The sequence below is a fragment of the Gigantopelta aegis genome, chromosome 3, assembly GCF_016097555.1.
Source record: "Gigantopelta aegis isolate Gae_Host chromosome 3, Gae_host_genome, whole genome shotgun sequence".
Taxonomy (NCBI): Eukaryota; Metazoa; Mollusca; class Gastropoda; order Neomphalida; family Peltospiridae; genus Gigantopelta; species Gigantopelta aegis.
Genome location: NC_054701.1, coordinates 70339716 through 70367232, shown reverse-complemented (window position 1 = coordinate 70367232; position 27517 = coordinate 70339716). Strand labels below are relative to the sequence as shown.

The window sequence follows — 27517 nt, the reverse complement described above, 5'->3', positions numbered from 1 at the left end:
ATAGCTAACAATTTTACCTGTTAAGACACTAAGACGGTCAAATATTTCAGAACAAAAGAGACAATGTACTTTAGAAAGGAACGGCGTATTTATTTAACGACACCTCAGCAGATTCGGAACTACGGCTATGATAATAAATTGTCTAACATAATATAGTTATTTTGACATTTGGTTGATAGAAAGAAAGCGATTTTTATATGCAGTTTTCCAAAGACAGGACAGTCCATACCACGACCTTTGATGTACCAGTTGCGGGACACTAGATGATGGTGATGATAACTAGTTTAACGTGCCCATATACCACTAGGGTTTCGAACACGCCCATCCCGAGTCCGACCTCCGATAAGATCTGTGGCCTGACTCGGGATGGGGAGGGGGGGGGGGGGGGGGGGAGGGAGGGTAGAGTTGAAAATGGGCAGAATTTTAATATTAGCAATTAGTAAAAAAGTTAATAGAATAAATTTTAAAAAAAAGAAAAAAGTTACAAGCCAAAAATAAACAGAATTTACTGCTGGGCCGAATATTTATATAATTTGGAGCATTTTAGAAGAACAGTCGAAAAATAAATAAGAGAAAGAAGAGAGGATCGGACTATTTAATAATATTTAAAAAAGAAGTAATTTCGACATAAATTTTTTAACGAAGGTCTAAATGTTTAAAGTCTGATTTATATGTCCACGTGAGTGGCCTCGTTAAGGCCGTTAGGGTGCGGAGGTTGGCCTACGGCGAACTGATGAGCAGAGAACCGGCAAAGGCGGGGATGAAGTGCTTCCATCTCTGGTCGGCGAGGATGGTGATGACACTTCGGTAGTCGTTGCCGAAAAGGGCCTTGACGATTCTGTGGATGGTGTGGCTATCCATAGCTCTAACTAGGACCGCTTGTCGGTAGACTCCTTCTCGGCGCTGAGTTAGTACCAACCCTGTCTTGCCGGCTGTAGACTTGATGGTGTGTAGCTCGTAAGCGCTTCAATCAGGCAGTTGTTGTAGCTCTGGTTCCACTAATCCACCCATCAGTGATGCCGGATCCGAGGTGTCCCCCTGCACGAACTTCAGGAAGCCGGACCTGATTTTCCCGATCTGAACTTTCTAGTCGGAGGGGGACGGTGCTGGTGAAGGTGGAGGCCTTGCCTTGTCAGCCTTCCGAACTGGCAAGACTGGTGACAGTGGCCAGTTACATGTAGGCGGTGGCGTGGAGGGAGATGGAGGTCCGTCTGCGGGCGTCTCGCACATCGGCGCGTTGAGAGCATCCCTCGGTGTTGACGGCGGGTCCGGATGAGCTGGTCCTTTCGTCTTGGGTCGAGTCAGGGACGGCGACGCAGAAGGGACCGCGATGCGGTATTCGAGTAAGTCCCCGTAGCTTTGTATTAGTCCCACCAGGTGGGGGGGGGGGGGGGGGGGTAATGCAAGAGAAACTGACGACACGTCTAATGTCATCGTGAGTCAAACTGAGAGTGGGACACTAGTTGAGATGGGTGAGCGGTCGATTCTGCGACCCATCGGATTTCAGGCAACTACCACTGAGCTACACCACCCACACACACCTGGGTTTTTCATTACATATTTATGTGTACAAACTTTAAATAGGGAAGATGCGTATGTATGTAGATTTATTTTTAAAAAAACTAATTCTAATTAATTGTAAAGACATTGGCATTCTTAGAAAGTTATATAAATTCTTACCAAGTATCAGTTAACAATTCTTTCTCATAAGATGTTTTCGGACTAATATATATGACTGCAGTTCTGTTTGGACGTGCCGTCTTATTAGTGGGATGGCTAACAAAAAACAAAATTGTGCACTTTTGGTTAAAAGCACGAAACTTTGCACATATATACCTTGACCCATTACAAGCATTTTTAGATATGGACCCAAGTCAGCAGTGCCCCCTGGTTGTCAGAAAGAATTTACAAATATCTCCCACCCCCTTTTAGTGAGGCAGTTGACAAAAAAGTGTACACTATTGGTTAATGAATGAATGAATTAATTAATTAATGTTTAACGACACCCCAGCATGAAAAAATACATCGGCTATTGGGTGTCAAACTATGGTAAACGCAAACGAAGATAGTAATGATCAACATCAATATAAAAATTCAACAGTTAAGGTTAATGAATCAATCAATCGATCGATCAATCAATCAATCAATCAATCAATCAATCAATCAATCAATCAATCAATCAATCAATCAATCAATCAATCAATCAATCAATCAATCAATCAATCAATCAATGTTTAACGACACCCCAGCACGAAAAATACAGTGACTATTGGGTGTCAAACTATGGAAAATGCAAAACACTTTGCATGTAGGGGAAAATTAGGAGGGTTGGTACACAGGTGAGCAATATTTTGGTTGGAAGAATTTGTATTTTCATGCTATCAAGCCATCCTTGGTAACATGCACACTAAAAATAACTTCTGAAACATCCAACATAGATACCATAACGCATTAATAGTCAACAGCGCCTCTTGGTGGACGTGAATAACCAAATCCCTCAATAGAGGAAATTCGTATTGACAATTGCAATAGTTTACATGTAGTATTTGTATTCAAAAGTCTATGGTTAGGTGAGTTCCTGATTTCCGACGAAAGCACCACATCTTTTTCTCGTGATGCCCTTTGATTTATTTTTCGGAATTTAATTGAAACCACTTCTTCAAAATAAGATTATGGTGGTCATCTTCTGGATGTCCACCAAGTACAGACCTATTAGTATCAATATCTGTGTACGTTAATCAACTGAACCTGAGCGCAGAAAAACACTTGCAAAGTGCAAAACAAAAGACAATTGGAAGGGCAGATCAAAGAGAAGCGATGAGAAAGATAAGAAATCGTTAAAAAGGCCTTGCTTTATTATATTATAGATTCCACATTAATGTTTTTAAATTATTATTTAACGACGCACTCAACACATTTTAGTTACGATTATTTGGCGTCAGACATATGGTTAAGGACCACACAGATATTGAGAGAGGAAACCCGCTGTCGCCACTTCATGGGCTACTCTTTTCGATTAACAGCAGGGGATCTTTTATGTGCACCATCCCACAGACAGGATAGTACATACCACGGCCTTTGTTACACCAGTTGTGGAGCACTGGCTGGAACGAGAAATAGCCCAATGGGTCCACTGACGGTAATAGATCCTAGACCGACCGCGCATCAAGCGAACGCTTTACCAGTGGGCTATGTCCCGCCCCAACATTAAAAAGCAACTTGTTATGATTCGGTGGAATGGTTTTTACTGTCTTTCCCTTTTGGCAGTTCAACACTTTCCTTAGACTGTTGACCGGGTTACTGGTCTTAATCCCCCCCCCCCCCACCCCAGCCACCACCACCACCACCCCGACTGTAATTTTACATTGCCAAAGGAAGCAAAAGTAGGGTCACATCTTGTGAAGCTGTGGAAGAAGCAGGGTCAGGAATTTCTCTTTTCCCAGGACTTCATATATCCCACAGTTTGTGTTTTCTACATCACCTTTCCTTGCTTTTCTTTTGAATTCTTTGTTGCTGCCCGTGATATATGTGCCTCATACCACATTAACTATTTTACAATGTTCTTTATTTTTTCGTGATGTATGCAACAAATATATGGTTGGCATTCGTATCAAATATCAGGTTGCTGGTAGGAACAAGATTTTGGGAAAATAGGCAAAAGTTTTGAAATACCCAACCATCAAGCTGGGACTTTTGTATTCCTCACGACCAAAATTGTCACTATATAATGCCCTGAAGACAAGGAAATAATCATTACACCTGGTGCCATAATTATTGTTCAAGGAACCAAGCGTTCAATGCCACCATATAACAACAAGGAAGCAGATATTAGACTTTCAATTCATGTTCAGGATGCTATTCTGAACGGTTTTGTCAACAGTCTGGTGTGTGTGCTGTTAAAACACGTATGCTCCTAATTGGCAAGTTTCATAATTTGATTACGTTGCATCAAAATGGAGTATTTGGGTTGCATTTGCTACAGGAAAATACCTTCCATTTTGAACATCAATGGCATATATGATGTCTGGGTAAAGATAAATTTAGAAATTATCTTCTGTTAACGCTGGGTGAGAAAAATGCATTTGAATGCGGATAATGGTGAGTTATTAAAAATGTCCTACATGGAAAGGGGACATTTGGGAATCCTCTCATTAGGGGGAAGATCCTGATTTGTAATTGATCAAGATACGTATGTGCCACGTTTAACCAAAACTACACAATTTGTTTGTTATAGTTGCTCCACTAAAAGGGGGTGGGGTATTTGTTTAGGGAAACTGCCCCCCCCCCCCCCCCCCCCAGTGCTTGAGCAAGACCACAAATTCGGGCAAAAATTATACAGATATTCGGGCAAAATGTGCTAACCTGATACCTTTTTACCATTATTTTAATCGTTCTACCCTTAAAATTAGGTGTAATTCATGTAAAAATATGTAGTGATTCGTTTACAAACCTATATAATTGTTTGGTAGTAATGCTAATAAGAATAAATGTTATCCAGATTCGGGCACTTTCGTTTAATTCGGTCAAAAGCCCACTGCCCCCCCTACGAACATGGGAGTCCGTATGCCTATGGGTGAAGGATGGTGAGTTATTAAGAATCCCCTACATGGAAAGGGGACATTTGTAGATCCTCCCATTAGAGGGAGTTCCTGACTTGGGTCCATAACAAAAAATGCTTGTAATTGATAAAGGAATCTATGTGCCAAGTTTCATGCTTTTAACCAAAAGTGCACAATTCAGTCAAATATAAAGAGGATATTTCATGGGGGTTTTTGTTGTCAAATATGATTTATATCTCATCGAGTGAAGTTTGCAATCATATCTCACAAGTCGCGCTTGCAAGACGCGTGTGATATGATTGCATACTTCACGAGATGAGATATAAATCATATTTGACAAAAATCTTGAAATTTTCTATTTATTATATATAATATAACCTTAGGTAATTTACCTTTATTTTTAAAATGCCAGCAGCAAAATAGTTTCGGCTTTCTTACAGTAAAGATAACACTTTCTACAGTGACAATAACACATTTTAGAGTGAAATAGTGAACTTTTTACTCTAAAATGTGTTATCCTCACTGAGTGACTGATAACACTTTTATTTCACTGATATTTTAAGATATTTCTTTAAATGTTATACAATAATGCGTGTTAGCTGTATACTCTATTACACGCTAAATCAGCGGAATCTATTATGGATGGGGATTCTCTAAATTTCATACTCATCTTATGATGTAATTAGGATGCTCAAATTTCCTTGATATTATAAAATAGTAAAAACAAAAAGAAGCAATATAATACGTAATACATATTAATTGATTTTATTTAATAACAAACAACATATATACATGTATTATTATCACAACATGTAGAACACACGAGATAAAACTTCAGTTTGTTAAAAATATATCTCCGGGTTTCAAATCTGTAAACTGAGCCAGGAATGGACAAAAAACAGACAGCGCAGCTCCCATAATTCCAAGCATGTAACTCCAGCCAATCATACATTGTCCAGAGTGGTAGGAGGAAGCACCGTCCCCGCAGTAATGGCGGAAGAACGACGATTCAAGTCCAAGCGGATAGATAAGCAGTCCAGCTACCATAATTAAAACTGAAAAGAAGAAGTTTGGTTTGTTTAACGACAGTCCAGCTATCATAATTAAAACTTAAAAGAAGAAGTTTGGTTTAACGACAGTCCAGCTACCATAATTAAAACTTAAAAGAAGAAGTTTGGTTTGTTTAACGACAGTCCAGCTACCATAATTAAAACTGAAAAGAAGAAGAAGTTTAGTTTATTTAACGACACTACTAGAGCACATTTATTTATTATTCATCGGCTATTGGATGTCAAACATTTGGTAATTTTTACATATTATAGTCATCAGAGGAAACCCGCGACATTTTTTTCTAATGCAGCAAGGGATCTTGTATATGCACTTTCCCACAGACAGGATAGCACATACCACGGCATTTGATATACCAGTCGTGGTTCACTGGCTGGAATGAGAAATAGCCCAATGGGCCCACCGACAGGGATCGATCCCAAACCGACCGCGCATCAAGCGAGCGCTTTACCACTGGGCTACGTCCCGCCCCAAAACTGAAAAGAGAAAAACAACGGTTTGTTGTTATGAATGACCAGTAGGTAGGATGACCAGTTGCAGGTAGTCAAAGGGTAATACGAACAATTGTTTGCACATTGACCGTATTTTCCAGATTCTTTGACCCAAAAATAGGACGAAACGAAATTAGTGTTCAATGCTTTAATAATTTAAACGAAAATAAAAGTATTAATATTATTTCATTTTATTCTCTGAAGTGGTTTCAAACATCCCAAACAAACATATTTTCAACTGTTCTAAAGACATTGAAGAATTAATGCATTAACCCAATGCATTAGTATTCACCAATGATAGAATAGAATAGAATAGAATAGATGTTTAACGACACCATGGCACGAAAAATACATCGGCTATTGGGTGTTAAGCTATGGCAAATCCAAAACATTAAGTGATGATCAACATCAATATAAAAATTCAACAGTTAAAGAAAAACTCAGTGTAAAGAACTGTGCGAAAAATACAAATATCACAGATAGGTAATACTAAAATTTAGAATAAAAGTCAGTATCACGTAAAAATTGTACTAAAACTTCTGGGTGGAATTGAAAGGATTTCATCACATTTTTTGGACCAAATATATATTTTCTAGTTTCCTTGAGAGGAGTACACTCCACAAAAATGTGGCGTACCGTCACAGTACATTGACAGTGCAGACACTGAGGTGGAGGATATTTCTTCAAGATAAATGAATGGGTCAAGTGGGTATGACCGATGCGAGCACGACCCAAGACTATTTGCACCAATGGTAGTCAAATTAGACAAATTATTATACTCGAGTTAAATACTCCGGACCCTTGAAAGGCATACTGTCACGGATTTAATTATCTTATTTCTCTAAAAATGGATAATAAATGAAAATTGCATCAATGTTTGTAAACCAAATCTGGCTATCGCATCACCTCAAGTGAACCATGATGGAGTGAAATCCATGTCAACCCTCTCGGCAATTTTAGATTTTGAATTATGGACCATTGCCATAATTCAATTATTTTTACAAAATATCAGTAATAAGTGGGTTATGGTTGTTATGTCGATGGTTAAATAAAGTACTTTTAGCGACAAATCAAATGTATATATTTTCAGATAATACTTTGTTAGGTCATTAATTAGGTCAACCATCCGTGACAGAGCGCCTTGAAGAGCAATAACATTCAGTGTTTCTGCCAGAAAGAAATTTTTGGGTATGGCACTATGGAATGGAATGTAACCACAGTCAACAGTGGATATGGGGGGCCTCTTCCGGAAAGAAAATGGGTTAAGTTTAGGGTTAGGGTTAAGAAAATCATACAGTAATGATAAGAATCATTAATTTTGGGGTATAAAATTGGGGTATAACGCCATAACCGTTTTACCTTCTGGCAGAAACCCTGACATTTGAAACGTACTATAGAGTAAAGCATTTTATCCCAAAAAAGTTATGTTCGGGGTTTGTTGGTGTTGTTTGTTTGTTGTTGATGTTGTTATTGTTGAGGGCGAGTAGAAACAAATAAATGTTTATAGCGAAAATAGCAATATTTCCGCATTTTCAGAAAATCACTTATTATGAAATCTGCTGGTCTTTGGGTTGCTTTAAAAAAAAGCGGGTATTGAATCATCATTAACGGTAAACTTCTCAAAGTGTATAAAGACAGAAGTGTTATTTAGTGGTTTACGTTAACGAAAGTTTAATTATTAAAAGCCGATATTGTCATTTTAATACTGTGTACATAAACTCCAGAACAAATATTTGATTGGGTGTGGGCAAGGAGGGAATGTTTGTTTAACGACGCCTCAGAACACTTTAAATTACGGTTATTTGGTGTCTAACATATTATTATTTCGGTACATGGGGGAGAGAAAGATAAAGACAGACAGACCTTCAGAACATTTTAAATTACGGTTACTTGGTGTCTAACGTATTACTATTTCGGTACATGGGGGGGGGGGGGGGGGGGGGGGGGATATAAAGACAGACAGACCTTCAGAACACTTTAAATTACGGTTATTTGGTGTCTAACGTATTACTATTTCGGTACATGGGGGCAGAGAAATATAAAGACAGACAGACCTTCAGAACACTTTAAATTACAGTTATTTGGTGTCTAACATATGGCTATTTCGATACATGGGGGAAGAGAAAGATAAAGACAGACAGACGGACGGAGAGAGACCAAGAACGTGGGTGATAGGTAGTAGGATTGATTTCCCTGATGGCTATGGTATGTACTACCCTGTCTATGGGAAATTGCATATAAAAGATCTCTCTTTTCTTTTCTTTTTTTTTTTCTTTTTTTTTTGGGGGGGGGGGGGGGGGGGGGGGGTACTTTAGTCCAAGTGTCAAAGTAACCATATATCAGATACCAACTAGACGTAGTTTAAAATATGCTTCTATTACCCATATGGTTAAAAATATCTCGGCACATATCAAAGTGGGACGGAACACCTCGACGTCTTAAGAATGGCACACTACGACCTTACCGGAACGTTAAGGGAACATTCCGGAGTTTACTGCAATTTTAAAGATGTTATCGACTAACAGAGACTTTTTAACGATTGTAATTACATATCAAATATATTTTTCTGCAACAAATATTAGTGGCTGTATATTAAACGTGTTTCTGATCGTTCAACTATTTGTAATAGGTTTAAAATATATGTTTTCGTACGTACGAAATTATTTGAAGACAAATATTAAGACGACCAGAAACACATTGAATATACAGACACTGATATTCTAAACAAGAAAATATATTTAATATGTAAGTTTAATCGTAGAAGTATTTTATTTTTCGGAAACATCGTACAATGCAGCAAACTCAGGAATGTCCCTTTAATCAAATTAGTGATATAACTTGAAATCAAACAGGATATTAAACTCGCTGACATTTCGTATCATCTTTATGTCCCTCGTGAAATAATTTTCACTGTCACTCGCTAAAGCTTGCGACAATTAAAATTTATTTCACTCAGCACATAAACATGATACAAAATGGAAGCTAGTATAATATCCTATAAAAGTGCCTTTAAACAAATATGAAATATCCTTTTCCTTTCATTAAATACAAATGACGGTGCATTTGTTGTTTTAAGTGTAATTTCTGTTTTAAATTTAAGAACCATAGTTATAGCACATTCCAAGCAATTCATATTTTTTAACAACCAAAAATCGACACACATAGCAAACAAAAAAAGAGGCCAGTTTGTAGATTGATTTTTGAAACAAATGCACATGCTGTATTTGCTTAGCACATTGTAAAGTAAATTTGCAGAAATAATAGAGTGGGTTACTTGTAAATAATACTTTAACACTTTCAATGCCTTTATCAGTAGCGGAAGCGGCCGATTGCGCGTCAATATGACTTAGCAGAATGCTTTAGTTAGAAGACGGATAGCTCGAGGATTAGATGCTAATGGAACACAAGGTTTACTTAAGCGGTTGAGCCACTCTGAACGAGCAATGCTAATGGATACACCGGCACCTCTTTCGCAGGCAAATATCCAACACGAGGGAAACCATAGCTTTTATCACGCTGCATAACTGAATTGCCAACAAACTGCTGCTGCAGACGTCATTAGTCGACATAGAAAACATAAGTCGCGAGTTCAGGAGAACATTCGTGGTAGATCCAGTATACGTTATATTGTATTGTTAGCGAATGCTTGCGAGAACTCTATTTTGAACACGCCAGGACACGCACTCCAATAGGAAGGAAGGAAATGTTTTATTTAACGACGCATTCAACACATTTTGTTTACGGTTATATGGCGTCAGACATATGGTTACGGTCCACACAGATATTGAGAGAGGAAACCCGCTGTCGCCACTTCATGGCCTACTCTTTTCGATTAGCAGCAAGGGATCTTTTATATGCATCATCCCACAGACAGGATAGTACATACCACGGCCTTTGTTACACCAGTTGTGGAGTACAGGCTGGAACAAGAAATAGCCGTATTGTTAGCGAATGCTTGCGAGAACTCTCTATTTTGAACACGCTAGGACACGTACTCCAGTAGTGGGTTTGGGGCGGGACGTAGCTCAGTGGTACAGCGCTCGCTTGATACGCGGTCGTTCTGTGATCGATCCCCGTCGGTGGGCTCATTGGGTTATTTCTCGTTTCAGCCAGTGCTCCACAAATGGTTAACAAAGGCCGTGTTTTGTACTATCCTGTTTGTGGGATGGTGGATATAAAAGATCCCTTGCTGCTAATCGACAAGAGTAGCCCATGAAGTAGCGACAGCGAGTTTCCTCTCTCATTATCTGCGTGGTCCTTAACCTTATGTCTGACGCCATATAACCGTAAATAAAATGTGTTGAGTGCGTCGTTAAATAAAACATTTCCATTTCCAATAGTGGGTTCAGGCTTGTATTGTAGGTACCTCAGATCCCATGGGACTGGACGTAGCCCAGTGGTAAAGCGCTCCGTCCAAGATCGATCCCCGTCGGTGGGCCCGTTGGGTTATTTATCGTTCCAGCCAGTGCACTACGACTGGAATATCAAAGGCCATGGTATGTGCTGTCATGTATGTGGGATGGTGCATATAAAAGATCCCTTGCTACTAATGGAACAATGTAGCGGGTTTCCTCTCTAAGACTATATGTCAAAATTACCAAATGTTTACCTTTTAGTAAAATTTGTTTTGTTTAATGACACCACTAGAGCACATTGATTTTGTTAATCATCGGCTATTGAATATCAAACATATGGTCATTTTGACACAGTCATATAGAGGAACCCCGCTACATTTTTTCCATTAGTAGCAAGGGATCTTTTATATGCACCATCTCACAGACAGGATAGAACATACCACGGACCTATTAGTAATGCACACATAAAATAATAACTTCCTAAACTGCTATGTTATTAGCGTTAAACTTCATACTTACATATTCTGACATGACAAAAGTAGGGTAAATATCGTCGTAACTCACCATTGCTAAAATAAAATTAAATAATGGTGTTTGGCCCTAGCGGCATATTTTACAGGAATTTTTAGTTAATAGGGCATTTCCAATTCTACGAACGTTAATTTATATAATAGACCAATCGCAAATTGACGGAAAGTTATTTCTGATGGTGAAACCGGCTTCGGTGGGGTAGGATTAAGCCAAAGATAACGGTAACTGGGGGAGATAAGTATTATTTACAAAAATAACGGTAACTGGGGGAGATATGTATTATTCACATTAGAGGTCGTTTACAATTGTCAGTATGTTCACAAGTGTGCAAAGAATACTCTTCTTGTATTGTTACCCCTCACTCTCCTAAAAGGGTACATTTAAAATGTTTATTTTGCCAGGAATATTTGTACTGATTTTTTTTTTTTTTTTTTTTTTTACCATTTTTCTATTTTAAAAGCGTTCGCTGGCATTAAACCAAAAACACACACACCAATCGTACGGTTTGTAGGTGTTACGGTCAATTCATACTTTGATTGCCGATCTCATCCGTAACTGAAGTTTTTATTTTTTATTAGGTTAACTAAAAAAGCGTTGAACGAACGCGCATTAAAATTCAATATGAACTGTGTTTAAATCATACTGAATTGACTGAAAAATCAGGATTAGGTTTGAACAGGAGGACTGGGCGAGTATAAATCCAGCTTTACTGATCATAAACAGTATGTGTAAATAACGACTAGGTGTATGTGTGCTCATTAAACGTTAGACAGTTTTTCACACTCACATGGCTATAGCCATGATCACATGATGGGACATTGCAGACAGCCTGTCTTATCTTCTCTAATTATAAAAGTTAATATGGATCACGAAGTATTTACGGCAACCACAAACTGTGGTGGTCTTTGATAAATTAACCTTGACCCGGTTGTTTGGTATTAATGCATCGCCCGATTTCTTTTAGTGTCTCTCACAGATTTCGTTTAAACAATATTTGTTTCTGTTAATATATACAGATCAGATTGGTCAACAGGCGTAGCCTATATCAAATTAAAGTTTGTTTTGTTTAACGACAACACTAGAGCACATTGATTTATTAATCATCGGATAGTGGATGTCAAACATTTGGTAATTTTTACATATAATTTTAGACAGGAAACCTGCTACATTTTCCCATTAGTAGCAAGGGATCTTTTATATGCACCATCCCATAGACAGGATAGCACATACCACGGCATTTAATATACCAGTCGTGATCGACTGGCTGGAACGAGAAATAGCTCAATGAGCCCACCGACGGACATCAATCCCAAACCGACCGCGCATCAAGCGAGCGCTTTACCACTGGGCTACGTTCCACCCCTTAGCCTATAAAATGATCTTTCCCTACATTGTACAAAACAACAGCTTGCTCTGAATGTGCATGTAAAGCCCTGACATGACATGACATTGTACAACTGAAGTGATAACTGATCAACATGGACAGTTCTACATATGCCTATTATGCAAGAAGAGTCTTATTTTAAGTTATTCCATTTGGTGTTGAGAAAAATGCAGCAGTGCATTTATTGTTAAGAAAAGTAAAACTATTACATGTTTAACCAGTTTAAATATAAATATTTGAATATAAATTAGAACCAGGAGAAACAAGAATAATAAAGGAGGTGAACGGTTTTATCAGTCAAAACGTTTGTTTTCAGCAAGGAAATGTTGGACTGCTTTGAAAATTTGACTATTTTTTTATAATGTTAAATTGGGATCGCCAAATATTAATGTGTTGATATTTACATTTATCATATCACTACTAAGGAATAGCATTGGGCACGCCCATTACATAAATCACATATTTTGAGACATAAGTATGCAAATATTTAGAACATAAGTATGCAAATTACATTATTATGCAAATTATATACCGAAAACGTAGAACTATTTTCACCTGTCAAAATTGTTGACAAACAAACATGGCGTCTTTTGAAGTCGGAGATAGCGTTACTATCGATAAAAAAGGAAGTGCTACAATCAAAGCAACTCTACCTTCCGGTAATTATATAGTTATGATTCAAGCTGAATTGTCACCAAAACGTTTAGTTAGTGCAAACAGGGGATAGGGTAGATCCACGGACATCGAAGCAGACGCCACAATCCGGCAGGCCCAAAAACAAAACTCGTAGATTTGTAGAAGTAGATGATACGATGATTGGTAATGTCATTACAGAAAATGAAAATAAGAATACTGCCAAAAAACCTCTATACGGCATGCGCATTTTTGAAAACTAGTGCTGTCCGGTGTATCGGCGCACCTAAGCTTTCAAGGACCATTTTCTATGTGAACATTGTGAAATATTTAATAAAATGAGTTTCTCACCAATGAAGAAGTGCATAATCTGAAATACACTACAAAATGTTTTATGTCTGTAGTAAATAAACTTTTTAAAATGGTGCATAAATATAGGCACCCCCTTGTATCCAAAACGATTTGCATGTCCGGTGATTCGGCGCAGTAGATGTGGATCGTAGACCCCGCTATTTATAAACCGCCCATGACCTCACTTTTAGCCCATAAACGCTACACTATAATTATCCCAGAATTATTTTAGTACTTTTTTGTTTTGTCTTGTTAAAAATATTACTATGAAAATGAACGATCACGTATGACCCATCTCATGATCAGTTTCGGAATCGTTTTCTTGAGTGGCACAGTACTACAGATGCAGACATGTTCATTGTCATGCATGGCTAAGATGCCTACATGGATTTTATTTTTCTCTGGTAGATTATGCACACACGTGGATCTTATTTCGCTTTTATTTTTTATAACAATGTGACAATTGTGAACTGGGATGACTGTCAATTAAAGTGTAAAATATTCGTTTTCTTTGCATTTGTCTGTGTTTTCTTTTTCGGTTTAAATAAAAAAAAATAACCGAACAATAATAATTACATTAATTTTTAAAATGCGGGAAAGGTGTTTTTAGACTGGTTTTAACATTCTTAATATCAATAAGGCTGACCTACTTCGCGTTTATAAACACGAAAACAGGTGAATGATTTATTTTGAAATTATTATATAATTATTGATAATTCTAAAAAAAAAAATTAATTGCACCCTTAACAATAAATATGTTAATACTTGATTAACCATTGAAAAAGGAATTGAACTTTAATTCGTTAAAAACTCCGACAACACGACAACTTCCTCAGCATACTTAAGCAAAATACCAAGTGCGCCGAATCACCGGACGCGCCGATACACCGGACACGGTTGTATCTACAATCAATCAATGAGTCCAGACCAATACATGAAATGCCCTCCAAAGAACTCGATGTAATTCTGTGCAAATTTTACATCAGTGTACGAAAAGAAACCGGGGGACATTACGAACCGAACAGTCTTACCTCTTTCCAAAGCAACATCGTAATAAATGTGGCTCAGCCTAAAGTCCTCTTGTCCCCCTAAAACGACGAAGACTTATTTTCGACAGACTCAGACTGAACTTGATGAAGCCCTTAAATAGGTCAGTGACGTAGATAGGCCTATGTCTGACAATGACGTAGTACTCGGCAAAATGCCGCGAAAAGTAATTTTGAAAAATTTGGCTATTGTCAATTATTTTATTATAATTACATTGTTTATATATAAAACTGTTAAATTAGTATTAAATTGTTTAAATAGCTACAATCTTTGTTTCCGCTTTTAACCTAGTTTCAGAAAGCATAGATAACCTTCAAGGTGTATTGACAAACCGATTATCAGCTGAGTGATTGACATGTACATGTATTCATACGTCATAACAGATTGTTACGTCCGAGCGTTGGGGTTTTGTTTATTAATCATTTAAGTGGAAAATAAACAAAATTGACAGTGATATGATAAATAGAATTCGTCACTCGTATTTTTTAATATGGGAAATATCAACCTCGGCCTGTTAATATGTATTTGTCTCGGCAGAGCCTCGACAAATACAGGTTAACGAAGCCTCGGTTGATATTTCCCATATTAAAAAATACTCGTGACGAATCCTCTATATATATGATTTACCCCAGTTAAAGGAGTCAGGCGCCCTGTATAGGGAATAAAATAATAATAAATGTTCCGATTTTCACCATTAGTGTTGAAAATAATAATACAAAAAGTATTACATTAAGTGTTGATAAAAGTACAAGAAGTAGTGGATATGGATTTTCTCCATCACAGACTTGGGGGTTTACTATATTTTAAAATCTTATCACAGATTTGGGAGTTTACTATATTCTAAAATCTTATCACAGATTTGGGGGTTTACTATATTTTAAAATCTTATCACATATTTGGGGGTTTATTATATTTTAAAATCTTATCACATATTTGGGGGCTTACTATATTTTAACATCTTAACACAAATTTGGGGGTTTACTATATTTTAAAATCTGTCTTACAAAGATCTCTCTTTGTTACACTGGTTCTCGTCTAGGCTCTATGCTCCCTAAGAAACCTGCCTGATTCGTGCGCAGCATGATTATCACCACTGGTGACTGTCATTACGCTGACAAATCGCCAAGAGAATGGCAAGTACCGTTGATTAACTGTTTCCGACGGTCCAATTTACCTCCATTGTACGCAAACATGTCATCTCCCCAGCGCTGATGAAGCAAAAAAACGTATTCTGAACACGCTAGGCTAACGAGGACTGAAGGAGAAAAAGAAGGTAATGTATTGACTTCCGAGTCCATTACGACATACAGTAGACGGCTGTGATTTAGAAACACTCAACAAAACACAACTGAATAAGAAGCTGTTTTCAGAACAGTAGCGGATCCGGCGGCCGTGCGGAGAGGGGAGGAGTTGCACCACCTCCCGAGTGCTAAAATATATCCTTAATATAACACAGAATACAACGATTTTTTTTTTTTTTAATCAATTTATCAAATATTAAAAGTTCCATTAATGAATTGCACACCCTCTCAAAAAAATTCTTGGATCCGTCCAAGGAATGACTTAACATTCACTGACAGAAGTAGTCAAGCTTAGTTTCAATATCACTAAAATTATATCTTACTGCTTTTTCATCATGGTTTCTATTAATGGATCTGACAAAAAAAGAAAGAAATGTTTTATTTAACGACGCACTCAACACATGTTAATTACGGTTATATGGTGTCAGACATATGGTTAAGGACCACACAGATATTGAGAGAGGAAACCCACTGTCGCCACTTCATGGGCTACTCTTTCCGATTAGCAGCAAGGGATCTTTTATATGCACCATCCCACAAACAGGGTAGTACATACCACGGCATTTGATATATCAGTCGTGGTGCACTGGCTGTGACGAGAAATAGCCCAATGAGCCCACCGACGGGGATCGATCCCAGACCGACCGCGCATCGAGCGAGCGCTGTACCACTGAGCTACGTCCCGCCCCCGGATCTGACAAGAGCCAACGTCATGACTGCTATGTTGGCCTTCGTGAAAGTAGGCCAATAGACCTGAGATAACTGTCTACTGCGGTGTTTCTAACGCTCACGTTTATAGCATCCATTTCTTAACTACCATCATGTTAGAAATATGTAGAGCAAAACTAAGTTGCATGGTATCTAAGGGGGAGGGGAATCGAATCCAGGACGGCACGGTCTTTGGGCATAAGTAACTGTTCCATAGGCTTGGTATTGTCTATATAATAAAGCGCAACCTTTCATTAACTGTGCGGTGTATAACACGATTTTTATCAGTGACGCGCCATCCTTCGATTTAAATGTGCTACTATTGTGTATCTAGGTAGCATACATGTATAACATGCAACAACTATTATTAGTTAATCAATATACTCTAGCGGTGTCGTTAAGCACAATATTTACATTCAGAAAATATGTGACTTCAAGAAAGGGAGGTTTTATTTGTGCACAAGTATCTGTCCTTGATGGCGTTAAACTTAATATCCATCGACATTTGGCTTTTGATTTCGGTACCATGGCAACCTAATGCGAGCTTACGTGATGTCTTGTAATTTAATAGATGATATATTACTGTGTGTAGTCCCGACGACAAATCGAGATGTTATGACCCGAAATAAGATTCATCCTGACCATTAATGCGTGGATTACATTAAGAAGAACGACGACTTATTTCGGCTTGGTCAGAGCAGACAATGACCGCTAAAGCTTTGTCAACACAAAACTGACAGCAATAGCAAATGGCCATCTGGAAGACTCCTCCAGGGGGTTGTAGGTGACAACACAGTACGATTGGTTGTGAAAGAGATAGAGAGACAAAAAGAGAATGGAGAGCAAGAGAAAGACAGCCAGAAAGATCATTAGAAAGACAGACACAGAGACACAAAAATAAAGTAGAAAGACAAAAATAGAAATGGAGATCGAGAGAAAGACAGTCAAATAGACAAATAGAACGACAATCACAGAGAGACGGAGAAAAGAGTTAGAGACAAAAGGAGAAATAGAGATAGAGAAAAGGCAGTCAGATAGGCAAATAGAAAAACAGATACAGAGAGACGAAAAAGAAATAGAAAGACAAAAATAGAAATGGAGATCGAGAGAAAGACAGTCAAATAGACAAATAGAAAGACAGACACAGAGAGACGGGGAAAAGAGATAGAGACACAAAAAGAGAAATAGAGGTAGAGAAAAGGCAGTCAGATAGGCAAATAGAAAAACAGACACAGAGAAAGAAAGAATGTTTTATTTAACGACGCACTCAACACATTTTAGTTACGGTTATATGGCGTCAGACATATGGTTAAGCACCACACAGATATTGAGAGAGGAAACCCGTTGTCGCCACTTCATGGGCTACTCTTTTCAATTAGCAGCAAGGGATCTTTTATATGCACCATCCCATAGACAGGACAGCACATACTACGGCCTTTGATATACCAGTCGTGGTGCACTGGCTGGAACAAGAAATAGCCCAATGGGTCCACCGACGGGGATCGATCCCACACCGACCGCGCATAGAGCGAGCGCTGTACCATTGGGCTACGTCCCGCCCTCCCAGACACAGAGAGACCAAAAAGAAATAGAAAGACAAAAATAGAAATGGCGATCGAGAGAAAGACAGTCAAATAGACAAATAGAAAGACAGACAGAGAGACGGAGAAAAGAGATAGAGACACACAAAAAATGGAGAGAGAGAGAGAGAGAGAGAGACAGAGAGACAGACAGACAGACAGATACTGAGATACAGTGACAGACAGACAGAGATTGTCATAATGGGTCTAAAATACTGACAATTGATAATGTTGGCAGACATAAAACGTAACAGGATTCAAAATGAATAATTTTAAATAAACTAGAGAAAACTAAAATTAATATTCGCGGTTGTTGAGGATTTTTTGTGCTTCAGTATATATTCGAAGCGTCAGTTGATAATATATATATTATGGCTCTGGGTTGTATGAGCACGACGCTGCGTGCAGAACCCCGAGCCAGTTCAAACACTGGCTGTATTCAGTGTTATAGACCGTAACAAAATCCCTTTAGTATGCGACACGATCATAATGATAGCACGTCACAATGACATAGGCAAAAAAACACCTAAACATTTTGAAGAATAAAAGAATGCTTTGCAAAAAGGACGTTCTGGTTCAACAATGCCTGTTACCTAAGGTCCGGGAAGAAGTTCTCTCTTCCCCCCCCCCCCCCCCCCCCTCCCGGCTCCGCCGTGCCTGAATTACTGTGTCTGATGGAAAACTAGCAGAAGCCACATAATTCCCATCCTGTGATCCGTCTTTAGATGTGTTCTCCAGTAGAGACAAACTTGCTACTGTTTTATTTACGGCTTGAACATTAATAAATCTGGGACGGGACGTAGCCCAGTGGTAAAAGCGCACGCCTGATGTGCGGTCGGTCTATTATCGATCCCCGTCGGTGGGCCCATTGGGCTATTTCTCGTTCCAACTAGTGCACCACGACTAGTATATCAAAGTTCGTGGTATGTGCTATTATGTCTGTGTGGTAGTGCATATAAAAGATCCCTTGCTACTAATGGAAAAATGTAGCGGGTTTCCTCTCTATGACTGTCAAAATGACCATATGTTTGACATCCAATAGTCGATGATTAATAAATCAATGTGCTCTAGTGGTGTCGTTAAACAAAACACTAACTTTAATAGATCTATTTTTAATTCTGTTAAGAAAGGTATTACATTTCTATTTATTCTGTTATCTTACTAAACAATAAATAAATTGTTTTATCCGCGTTTTAAACATTAATAACTATTCTCTTTTTTTAAATATGTTGAGAAAAGTAGTTCTATACAATCCGCTAAATGTGATATTTATCAACAGGAATAAAACCAACGTGTTCATGATACAAAGTTTGTTTTGTTTAACGACACCACTAGAGCACATTGATTTATTAATCATCGGTTATTGGATGTCAAACATTTAGTCTTAAGAGAGGAAATCCGCTAAATGTGTCCATTAGTAGCAGGGAATCTTTTAAATGCATCATTCTACAGACAGGATAGCACATACCACAGCCTTTGGTATACCTGTCGTGGTGCACTGGTTGGAACGAGAAATAGCCCAATAGGCCCACCCAGACTGACATCGCGTCACACGACCGCGCATCAAGCCAGCGTTTTACCACACTGGGCTACGTCCTGTTCTCCATTACTAGTAGTTCATTTCATTAGCCAATTGTGTTTTTAATGGCTTAATGTTTTGTTTCTACTGACACAATATAACACCTTACGCATATTTTTATATATTGTTAACTAAACTGCATTAATGGTATCACAATAGTACCGGCTAAGCGGTGGAATGTTAAGTACAGGGGAAATGGGGAATTGTCCACGGGTGAAATACACGGGGAGTGTGTGTGTGTGGGGGGGGGGGGGGGGGGGGGGGGGGGGGGGGTGGACAGGAGGATATTCGGGAGGGGGAAATGCCCTGATATCCTTGGTGCTGTCAAAAACCAGTCCTGTATTCTTTCCGAAAATGGCTGCCAATAATATTATTGAAAATGACAAAAGTTAATTTTATGAATGTTATATTATTTTATAAAATACTAGTCATAGTAATCATAGCGGGGGAAATTATTATGATAGTTTTCATGTTAAATTTAAGATATTCCATAGACATAAACTATAATTTAAGATGTTCTATAAACACACTGTAATTTAAGATATTCTATAGACATACACTATTACTTAAGATATTATACAGACATACACTATAATTTAAGATATTCTATAGACATACACTATAATTTAAGATATTCTATAGACAAATGGGGCAAATTTCCTTTCAAAAGATAGCTCTTTTATAGTAGCCTATATAGTGGTACTTAGTACTCTATTCTCCATTACTCTCTCTCTTTCTCACTCATTTTCTCTCTCTCTCTCTCTCTCTCTCTCTCTCTCTCTCTCTCTCTCTCTCTCTCTCTCTCTCTCTCTCTCTCTCTCTCTCTCTCTCTCTCTCTCTCTCTCACACACACACACACACACACACAATCACAATAGCGTCACGAATAAGCTCTAGAGTTAAAAAAAAAACCCAACCCAAATCTTAGTACTGTCAGAGTTGTTTCCCTTACGTTCTTTTATGGGGTTTTTTAGCTATTTTATAGTTCGTTTTTCTTTCACACATTATCCATCGATTTTAAAAAAATAATAATCATAAAGATATACATTAACTAAGAAAACCTATTAGTTACCCGTTCAATATCAGCATTCAAGGACGGTGTATCATCAATTCTATGCGTATAATATATAGGGTTTTTTTTATTTTTATTGATTGTGATTTAATTTAAAACATACAACACAAAAAAACCAAAAGCAACTGTTATTGATTGCTATTCGACACGGTGTCGTTAATGTCTTACATTTGCTTTTCAAACACCTAGAAATAGATTCAGAATTCTATAAAACCAATCAGGCCATGAGATATGATTATGATTTTTATGTGACTGGGGTATTTCATATTAGTTTTCATATAAATCAAAGTGTGTATGTTTTTGCTTAACGACACCACTAGAGTTCATTGATTTATTAATCATCGGCTACATTAGATGTCAAATATTGTGTAATTCTGATATGATATAGTTTATATAATTTGAAACTACTGCTAAATACAAGCGAATAAGTACATTATTCACGTACAATTAATTATTACATATTTATAATTAAGGTATCGGACATTTTTGTCGTGCTTCCATCAGAAAACTGTTCAAGCACGCCCGTCGTGGGCTTAACATCTGACTTCACCAGAGTTCTGTCCTAGACTGGATATTGTAATACAAAAAAAAATGTTTTGTTTAACGACAACACTAGAGCACATTGATTCATTAATCATCGGCTACTGGATGTCAAACATTTGGTAATTTTGTCATATATAGTCTTAGAGGAAACCCTCTACATGTTTCCATTAGTAGCAAGGGATCTTTTATATGCACCACCCCACAGATAGGATAACACATGCCACGACCTTTGATATACCAGTCGTGGAGCACTGGCTGGAACGAGAAATAGCCTAGTGGGCCCATCGACGGGGATCGATCCCAGACTGACTTCGCGTCACACGAGCGCTTTACCACTGGGCTACGTCCCGTCCCTTGTCATACCAATGTCAGCAAATACCATACCTGCAACTATCTGGATATATCCAATGAGTTTGGTCGTAGTTTTCTGGTAGCCAATGGGAAGACAGATAACACACACAGACACAAAGGCACTGAGACTGATTAGTGCGCACCCTCCTCCGAACAGGACGCACGCCGCCTGCCACGCCCTGACTGGTACCCGCCCCATACTGAAACTCCCACCGTAGAACTTGCACACTTCGCGCACTTTGTACGTTTGGATGTCTTTGAAACAAAAACTGATCATCCCAAAAGACTGAAAGGAGTTCTTGTGTACGAACCAATAAGGTTGCAGGAAACTGAACGTGCACGTGCCGGAAATCAACACCGTCAGCACGACCCAGATTAACAAAACTGGTGATGGCATCTTTCAGTGTTGTTCGGCATCAGTCGGTAATGTTCGGCTTCAGTCGGTAATATTTGGCATCAATCGATAACGTTTGCCATTAGTGAAAGAACTACAGTAAGCTAGGTTAAATCCACACGGTAATTTCATTGTTGTTTCCATCTGAGTATGGCTCACGTTATGTTTTCATTCCTTTAGGGAGACGTACTTTATCCCGAATGTGTACGAATGTAAAACTCCGAATTGTAATCGTTGTATAATGCTATTCTGCTGATGACGCCACTTTCATAACAGTTACCAGATGACTTCATAGATAAACATTACAGTAATATGTCAACAAGTCCCGTGTTATTTTTATACATAATGACGTATAATCTTTGACGTATTTTAAATCCAATTTTAATATTCAAACTCGCCTTAGCTTAACTGTGCTCAAAACCACAGAATCCCATCTAGGAACTGATGTAGCAGATATGTACCTAGTACTCTGAACCATGATTCCGTCTGTTTCTAGAACAGTGTATTAAAACCACTCTACATCCAAGACCTAATAGCTTCCGAACATTCTATAAATCAGCACTGTGTTTGCGGTATCAGTGAACGCTTTCGTGATTTTTATAATGTCAAAGTTGACGGCTGGTGTGCGCTTCAATTACTGGAGGAATTTAGTCGACATTGTATCGGTGTGATCACAGCGTGGAATAGACGTACACGTGTCTGCTGACGGAGAAAGAGAAAGTGACGTCCGGACAGTGACGATCTCAGACCGGCCGATAACAGCCAATCGGGTTTTCTTGGTGACGAAACAGCGTTCGATTCAATTACTGTGAGATGTCAGCGATAGCTTCCTACTTCTTTGTAGACTGGTCAACGCTTCATCTAACCTGACAGCCTGAAAAGAAAAGAGCAGTGCATTATAACCACGCAAAAAAAAATCGTCCGGTTGTCTGTACTATAGTTTAAAATGTATTTGATGCAAACTACATTTTTCGCATACAAATTATTTTCGAGTTACGTCAACCATCATTGCGACCATATAATACATTGTATCTGTCTTACTATCTCCATTGGGGGGAGGGGGTAGGGGGAGGCGGGATGTACATTGTAGCCCAGTGGTAAAGCGCTCGCTTGATGTGCGGTCGGTTTGGGATCGAGCTTGTCATTGGGCCCATTGGGCTATTTCTTGTTCTAACCAGTGCACCATCTCTCTCTCTCTCTCTCTCTCTCTCTCTCTCTCTCTCTCTCTCTCTCTCTCTCTCTCTCTCTCTCTCTCTCTCTCTCTCTCACGAAATGACGATATACTCTCCACCTCTCTCGCTCCATCACCAGTCATTGAATACGTATCATCGGTAACTCGTTCAAGTACAACTGTATAAACCTAATGAAGGTTGTTTCGCTATCAACGTAAAACTCAAACGCTGTTGCTGATAGTCGTGGATCCTATGACCTATCACCCACATCTGGCTCACACTCTACTACTGGCGATCATAAGATAACTTCCACTCCAAATGCATCCTGTATCATACACTAATCAATACCGAACACACGAGACGTAAACGTTACACTGTACTTCACGCTGTCGCCTCTTGATCATACTTCATATTGGATTCAGCCGATTTTATTACTGATGGACTTTTTTTTCTTTCTTTTTTTCCTTTTTTTAAAGAAAGCTTGTGAAATACGGGTCTGATGGGATGTTTGTTTTTCTTCTTTCTCTTTTATAATTTAGTCAGTCGGTAGAGCGCTCTTCTGAGGTACTTGAGCCGTAGAATCCAACCACATCAGTGGACTTATTCTCGGATTGGGTTTTTTCTCGTCCCAACCAGTGCACCACGACTGGTATATCAAAGGCCGTAGCCGGTCTGTGGGTAAAACGTAAGTTTGTTTCGTTTAATGACACTTCTAGAGCACATTGATTTATTAATCATCGGCTATTGGATGTCAAACATTTGGTAATTTTGACAGAGTCTTAGAGAGGAAACCTGCTACATTTTTCCATTAGTTAGCACTGGTTGGAACGAGAAAATCCCAATCAGTTGAATGGATCCACCGAGGTGGTTCGATCCTGCGACTAAAGCACCTCAGGCGAGCACTCAACCGACTTAGCTAAATCCCGCTCCTGTTGTATAATTTAGTCGGTAGAGCGCTCTTCTGAGGTACTTGCTCCGTAGAATCCAACCACATCAGTGGACTTATTCTCGGATTGGTTTTTTCCCGTCCCAACCAGTGCACCACGACTGGCATGTCAAAGACCGTGACCTGTCTGTGGGAAAAAAGTTAAAGTTTGTTTTGTTTAACTACCTCTCTAGTCTAGATTTATTAATCATCGGCTATTGGATGTCAAACATTTGGTAATTTTGACATATAGTCTACGAAACGAAACCCGCTACATTTTTCCATTAGTAGCAAGGGATCTTTTACATGCACCATCTCATAGATAGAATAGCACATACCATGGCCTTTGATATAACAGTCGTGGTGCACTGGCTGGAGCGAGAAATAGCCCAATGGGCCCACCGGAGATTTCGTCTGATGTTTGACATCCAACAGCCGATGATTAATTAATCAATGTGCTCTAGTGGTGTCGTTAAACAAAACAAACTCATTCATTACTCAAGGTGTAGTCAACCAGCGAACAAAAACAAGAGGACGACGACGACTGTATAATGTACTTGGTTTTTCTAGATCATAAAATTTGTACTCTATTAATTGCTCAAATAATTACGCCAGCTATACTCAAGAAACTCGACTAGCACTAGTTATTAATGGAATAAGACAAATGGAAGACATTAATAATTATTATGTGACCCTTTGACAAGACCGGATATCACTTCCTAGGAGACGCGAGAAAGGTTTAGGGGGATGAAAGGTCAGTAGAAAGGCTTCAACAACGATGAATTTTGGTGTATATCAAATGTTCTACTGTCATATATGACAGTGAATGATCAAATTAACCCAACAACTAAGTTATCACACTCACGTGGTTTAATAGTAAAATTATAAAACTCATTTGAGGTAGCAGTACACAGTACACCAAATATATAGTATCTCGGCGGGCCAACCTCTGAAGTGCACCCAACTTTTCATTCCACAGTTAACATTATCAATCCTGCCATTGGCTGTACATATGACAGTGTTTGTTGCAATCAAATGTTCTTTCATCTGGCAAGTAAATTCCTGTAATTTATTTTCAATTAGTGTACCAGCTACTATAGTGCTTGAAACATGTGCGGAGTCTTACCAAAATTAGGATGGCATTTTATGTGCGGAACTAGCTATAGGTTAGACAAAGAAGAAGTTTGTTTTGTTTAACGACACCACTAGATCACATTGATTTATTAATAATCGGCTATTGGATGTCAAACATTTGGTAATTTTAACAGTCTCAGAGAGGAAACCCGCTACATTTTTCTATTAGTAGCAAGGGATCTTTTTATATGCACCATCCCAAAGACAGGATAGCACATACCACTGCCTTTGATATACCAGTCGTGGTGAACTGGCTGGAACGAGAAATAGCCCAATGGGCCCACCGACGGGGATCGATCCCAAACCGACCGTGCATCAATACCACTGGGCTTCGTCCCGCCCCTTAGCTATAGGTTAATGAAAGACGCTTCCCGTTATGTCTAAAACGATTATCTTAACCCGATTCACATTAAGTATACTCTTCAAAAAAAGAAACGCAAAAGGGTACAAATGGGTTATAACTCCGATTTTATGTTTCCTACCGGTTCATGCTTTGTGAATATAAGGTCATTGCGTGTCCCAAACACATTCCCACGGTTACATTCGATAAAACGCAGCTACTGTACAATAAAGTTCCAAAATGTTAATATTCGCAAAAACGCAGCCACGTGCAAACCATGTCACCACTGCACGTGCGTTATCTGCACGTGCAACATGAACACCGACAGTATAAAAGTGCAGGGTGTTCGCTTGCCTGGCCTCTGTATCTGGCCGACAGTTGACAATCCAGGACATGCCACGTCTCAGTGAACCGCAGAGAAACAATGCCATCGGCCGACTAGACGCAGGCGAATCCAGAACGGCCGTTGCCAGGGCATTCCATGTGTCCCCAAGCACCATCTCCAGACTGTGGGACCGTTACCAGCAACATGGATCAACACGTGACCTCCCTAGATCCGGTCGACCACGGGTCACTACCCCCGGGCAGGACCGCTACATCCGGGTACGCCACCTTCGGGAACGATTGACTACTGCCACCTCCACAGCCGCAGCAATACCAGGTTTGCGCAGGATATCCGACTAGACCGTACGGAACCGCCTACGTGAGGTAGGAATTCGTGCCAGACGTCCAGTTCGAGGTGTCATCTTAACACCACAACACCGTCGACTCCGACTGCAGTGGTGCCAGATTCATCGACAATGGCCTCAACTGCGATGGAGACAGGTGTGGTTCAGTGACGAGTCCCGATTTCTGCTCCGACGTCATGATGGAAGATGTCGTGTGTATAGGCGTCGTGGTGAACGTTATGCGGCAAACTGCGTGCAGGAAGTGGACAGATTCGGCGGGGGTAGTGTCATGGTGTGGGCAGCCATCTCACACACTGGCAGAACTGACCTGGTCCACGTGCAGGGCAACCTGAATGCACAGGGCTACATTGACCAGATCCTCCGGCCACACATCGTTCCAGTTATGGCCAACGCCAACGCAGTGTTCCAACATGACAACGCCAGGCCTCACACAGCACGTCTCACAACGGCTTTCCTACAGAACAACAACATTAATGTCCTTCCTTGGCCATCGATATCACCGGATTTGAACCCAATTGAGCATCTATGGGACGAGTTGGACCGACGCCTCCGACAGCGACAACCACAGCCCCAGACCCTGCCCGAGCTGGCAGCAGCCTTGCAGGCCGAGTGGGCCACCATCCCCCGGGACGTCATCCGTACTCTGGTTGCTTCAATGGGCAGGCGGTGCCAGGCAGTTGTCAGCACACGCGGAGGCCACACCCGGTATTGACTCCAGATGACCTTGACCTTGGTGGTGTGTCCTATCACTTACTCACAATGGACTAGAGTGAATTGTGAAGACTCCTGCAACATTTGGTAATTATCGGACTCACCATTCAATAATTAAATCAATTCTCCAAATGTTACGACAATGTGGTTTTGCGTTTCTTCTTTTGAAGAGTATATGAGGGGTGGTTGTATATACTACTCAAAAGAATTTAAGGGTCAAAAATTTATAACCAAATAAGTTTCAGAGTGTATTAGATTGATGATGTAAACTACACCAAAAATTTAATTTATTGTTCCATATTTACAAAAAAAAACAAATAAACGTCACTGTATACAAGAAAGTCACATGACATGCTGTCAAAGTTGAAGGTTGTCAAACATGGATTTTACACATTAGAACATTCGTTTAATAGTGTGTGAATCCACCCCTGGCGCGAATACACTCGACACATCGTTGCCTCATGCTGTTGATCAGACGTCTGAAGAAGAACTCTTGGGGAATGGCCTGCCACTCTGCCATAAGAAGCTGACCCAGATCATGAAGGTTGGCCGGAGGGGCATGGTTATTCCGAACTCTCCTGCCTAATTCGTCCCAGGCA

At 39.4% G+C, this 27517-nt stretch overlaps 1 protein-coding gene across 1 annotated transcript in view; it reads right to left on the bottom strand.

Annotated features, from left to right (window-relative positions):
• Positions 1–5309: 5309 nt before the first annotated feature.
• The window catches only part of LOC121368994 (transmembrane protein 211-like), a 38855-nt gene continuing 16647 nt past the window's right edge, over positions 5310–27517 (bottom strand). Inside the window, exons 2-3 of the mRNA XM_041493780.1 lie at positions 21587–22821; positions 5310–5614 (exon numbers count right to left, since the gene is read on the bottom strand). Coding sequence (XP_041349714.1) covers positions 5394–5614; positions 21587–21950 — 585 coding nt within the window. The 5' untranslated portion in view covers positions 21951–22821 and the 3' untranslated portion in view covers positions 5310–5393. The remainder of the gene's footprint in view (positions 5615–21586; positions 22822–27517) is intronic.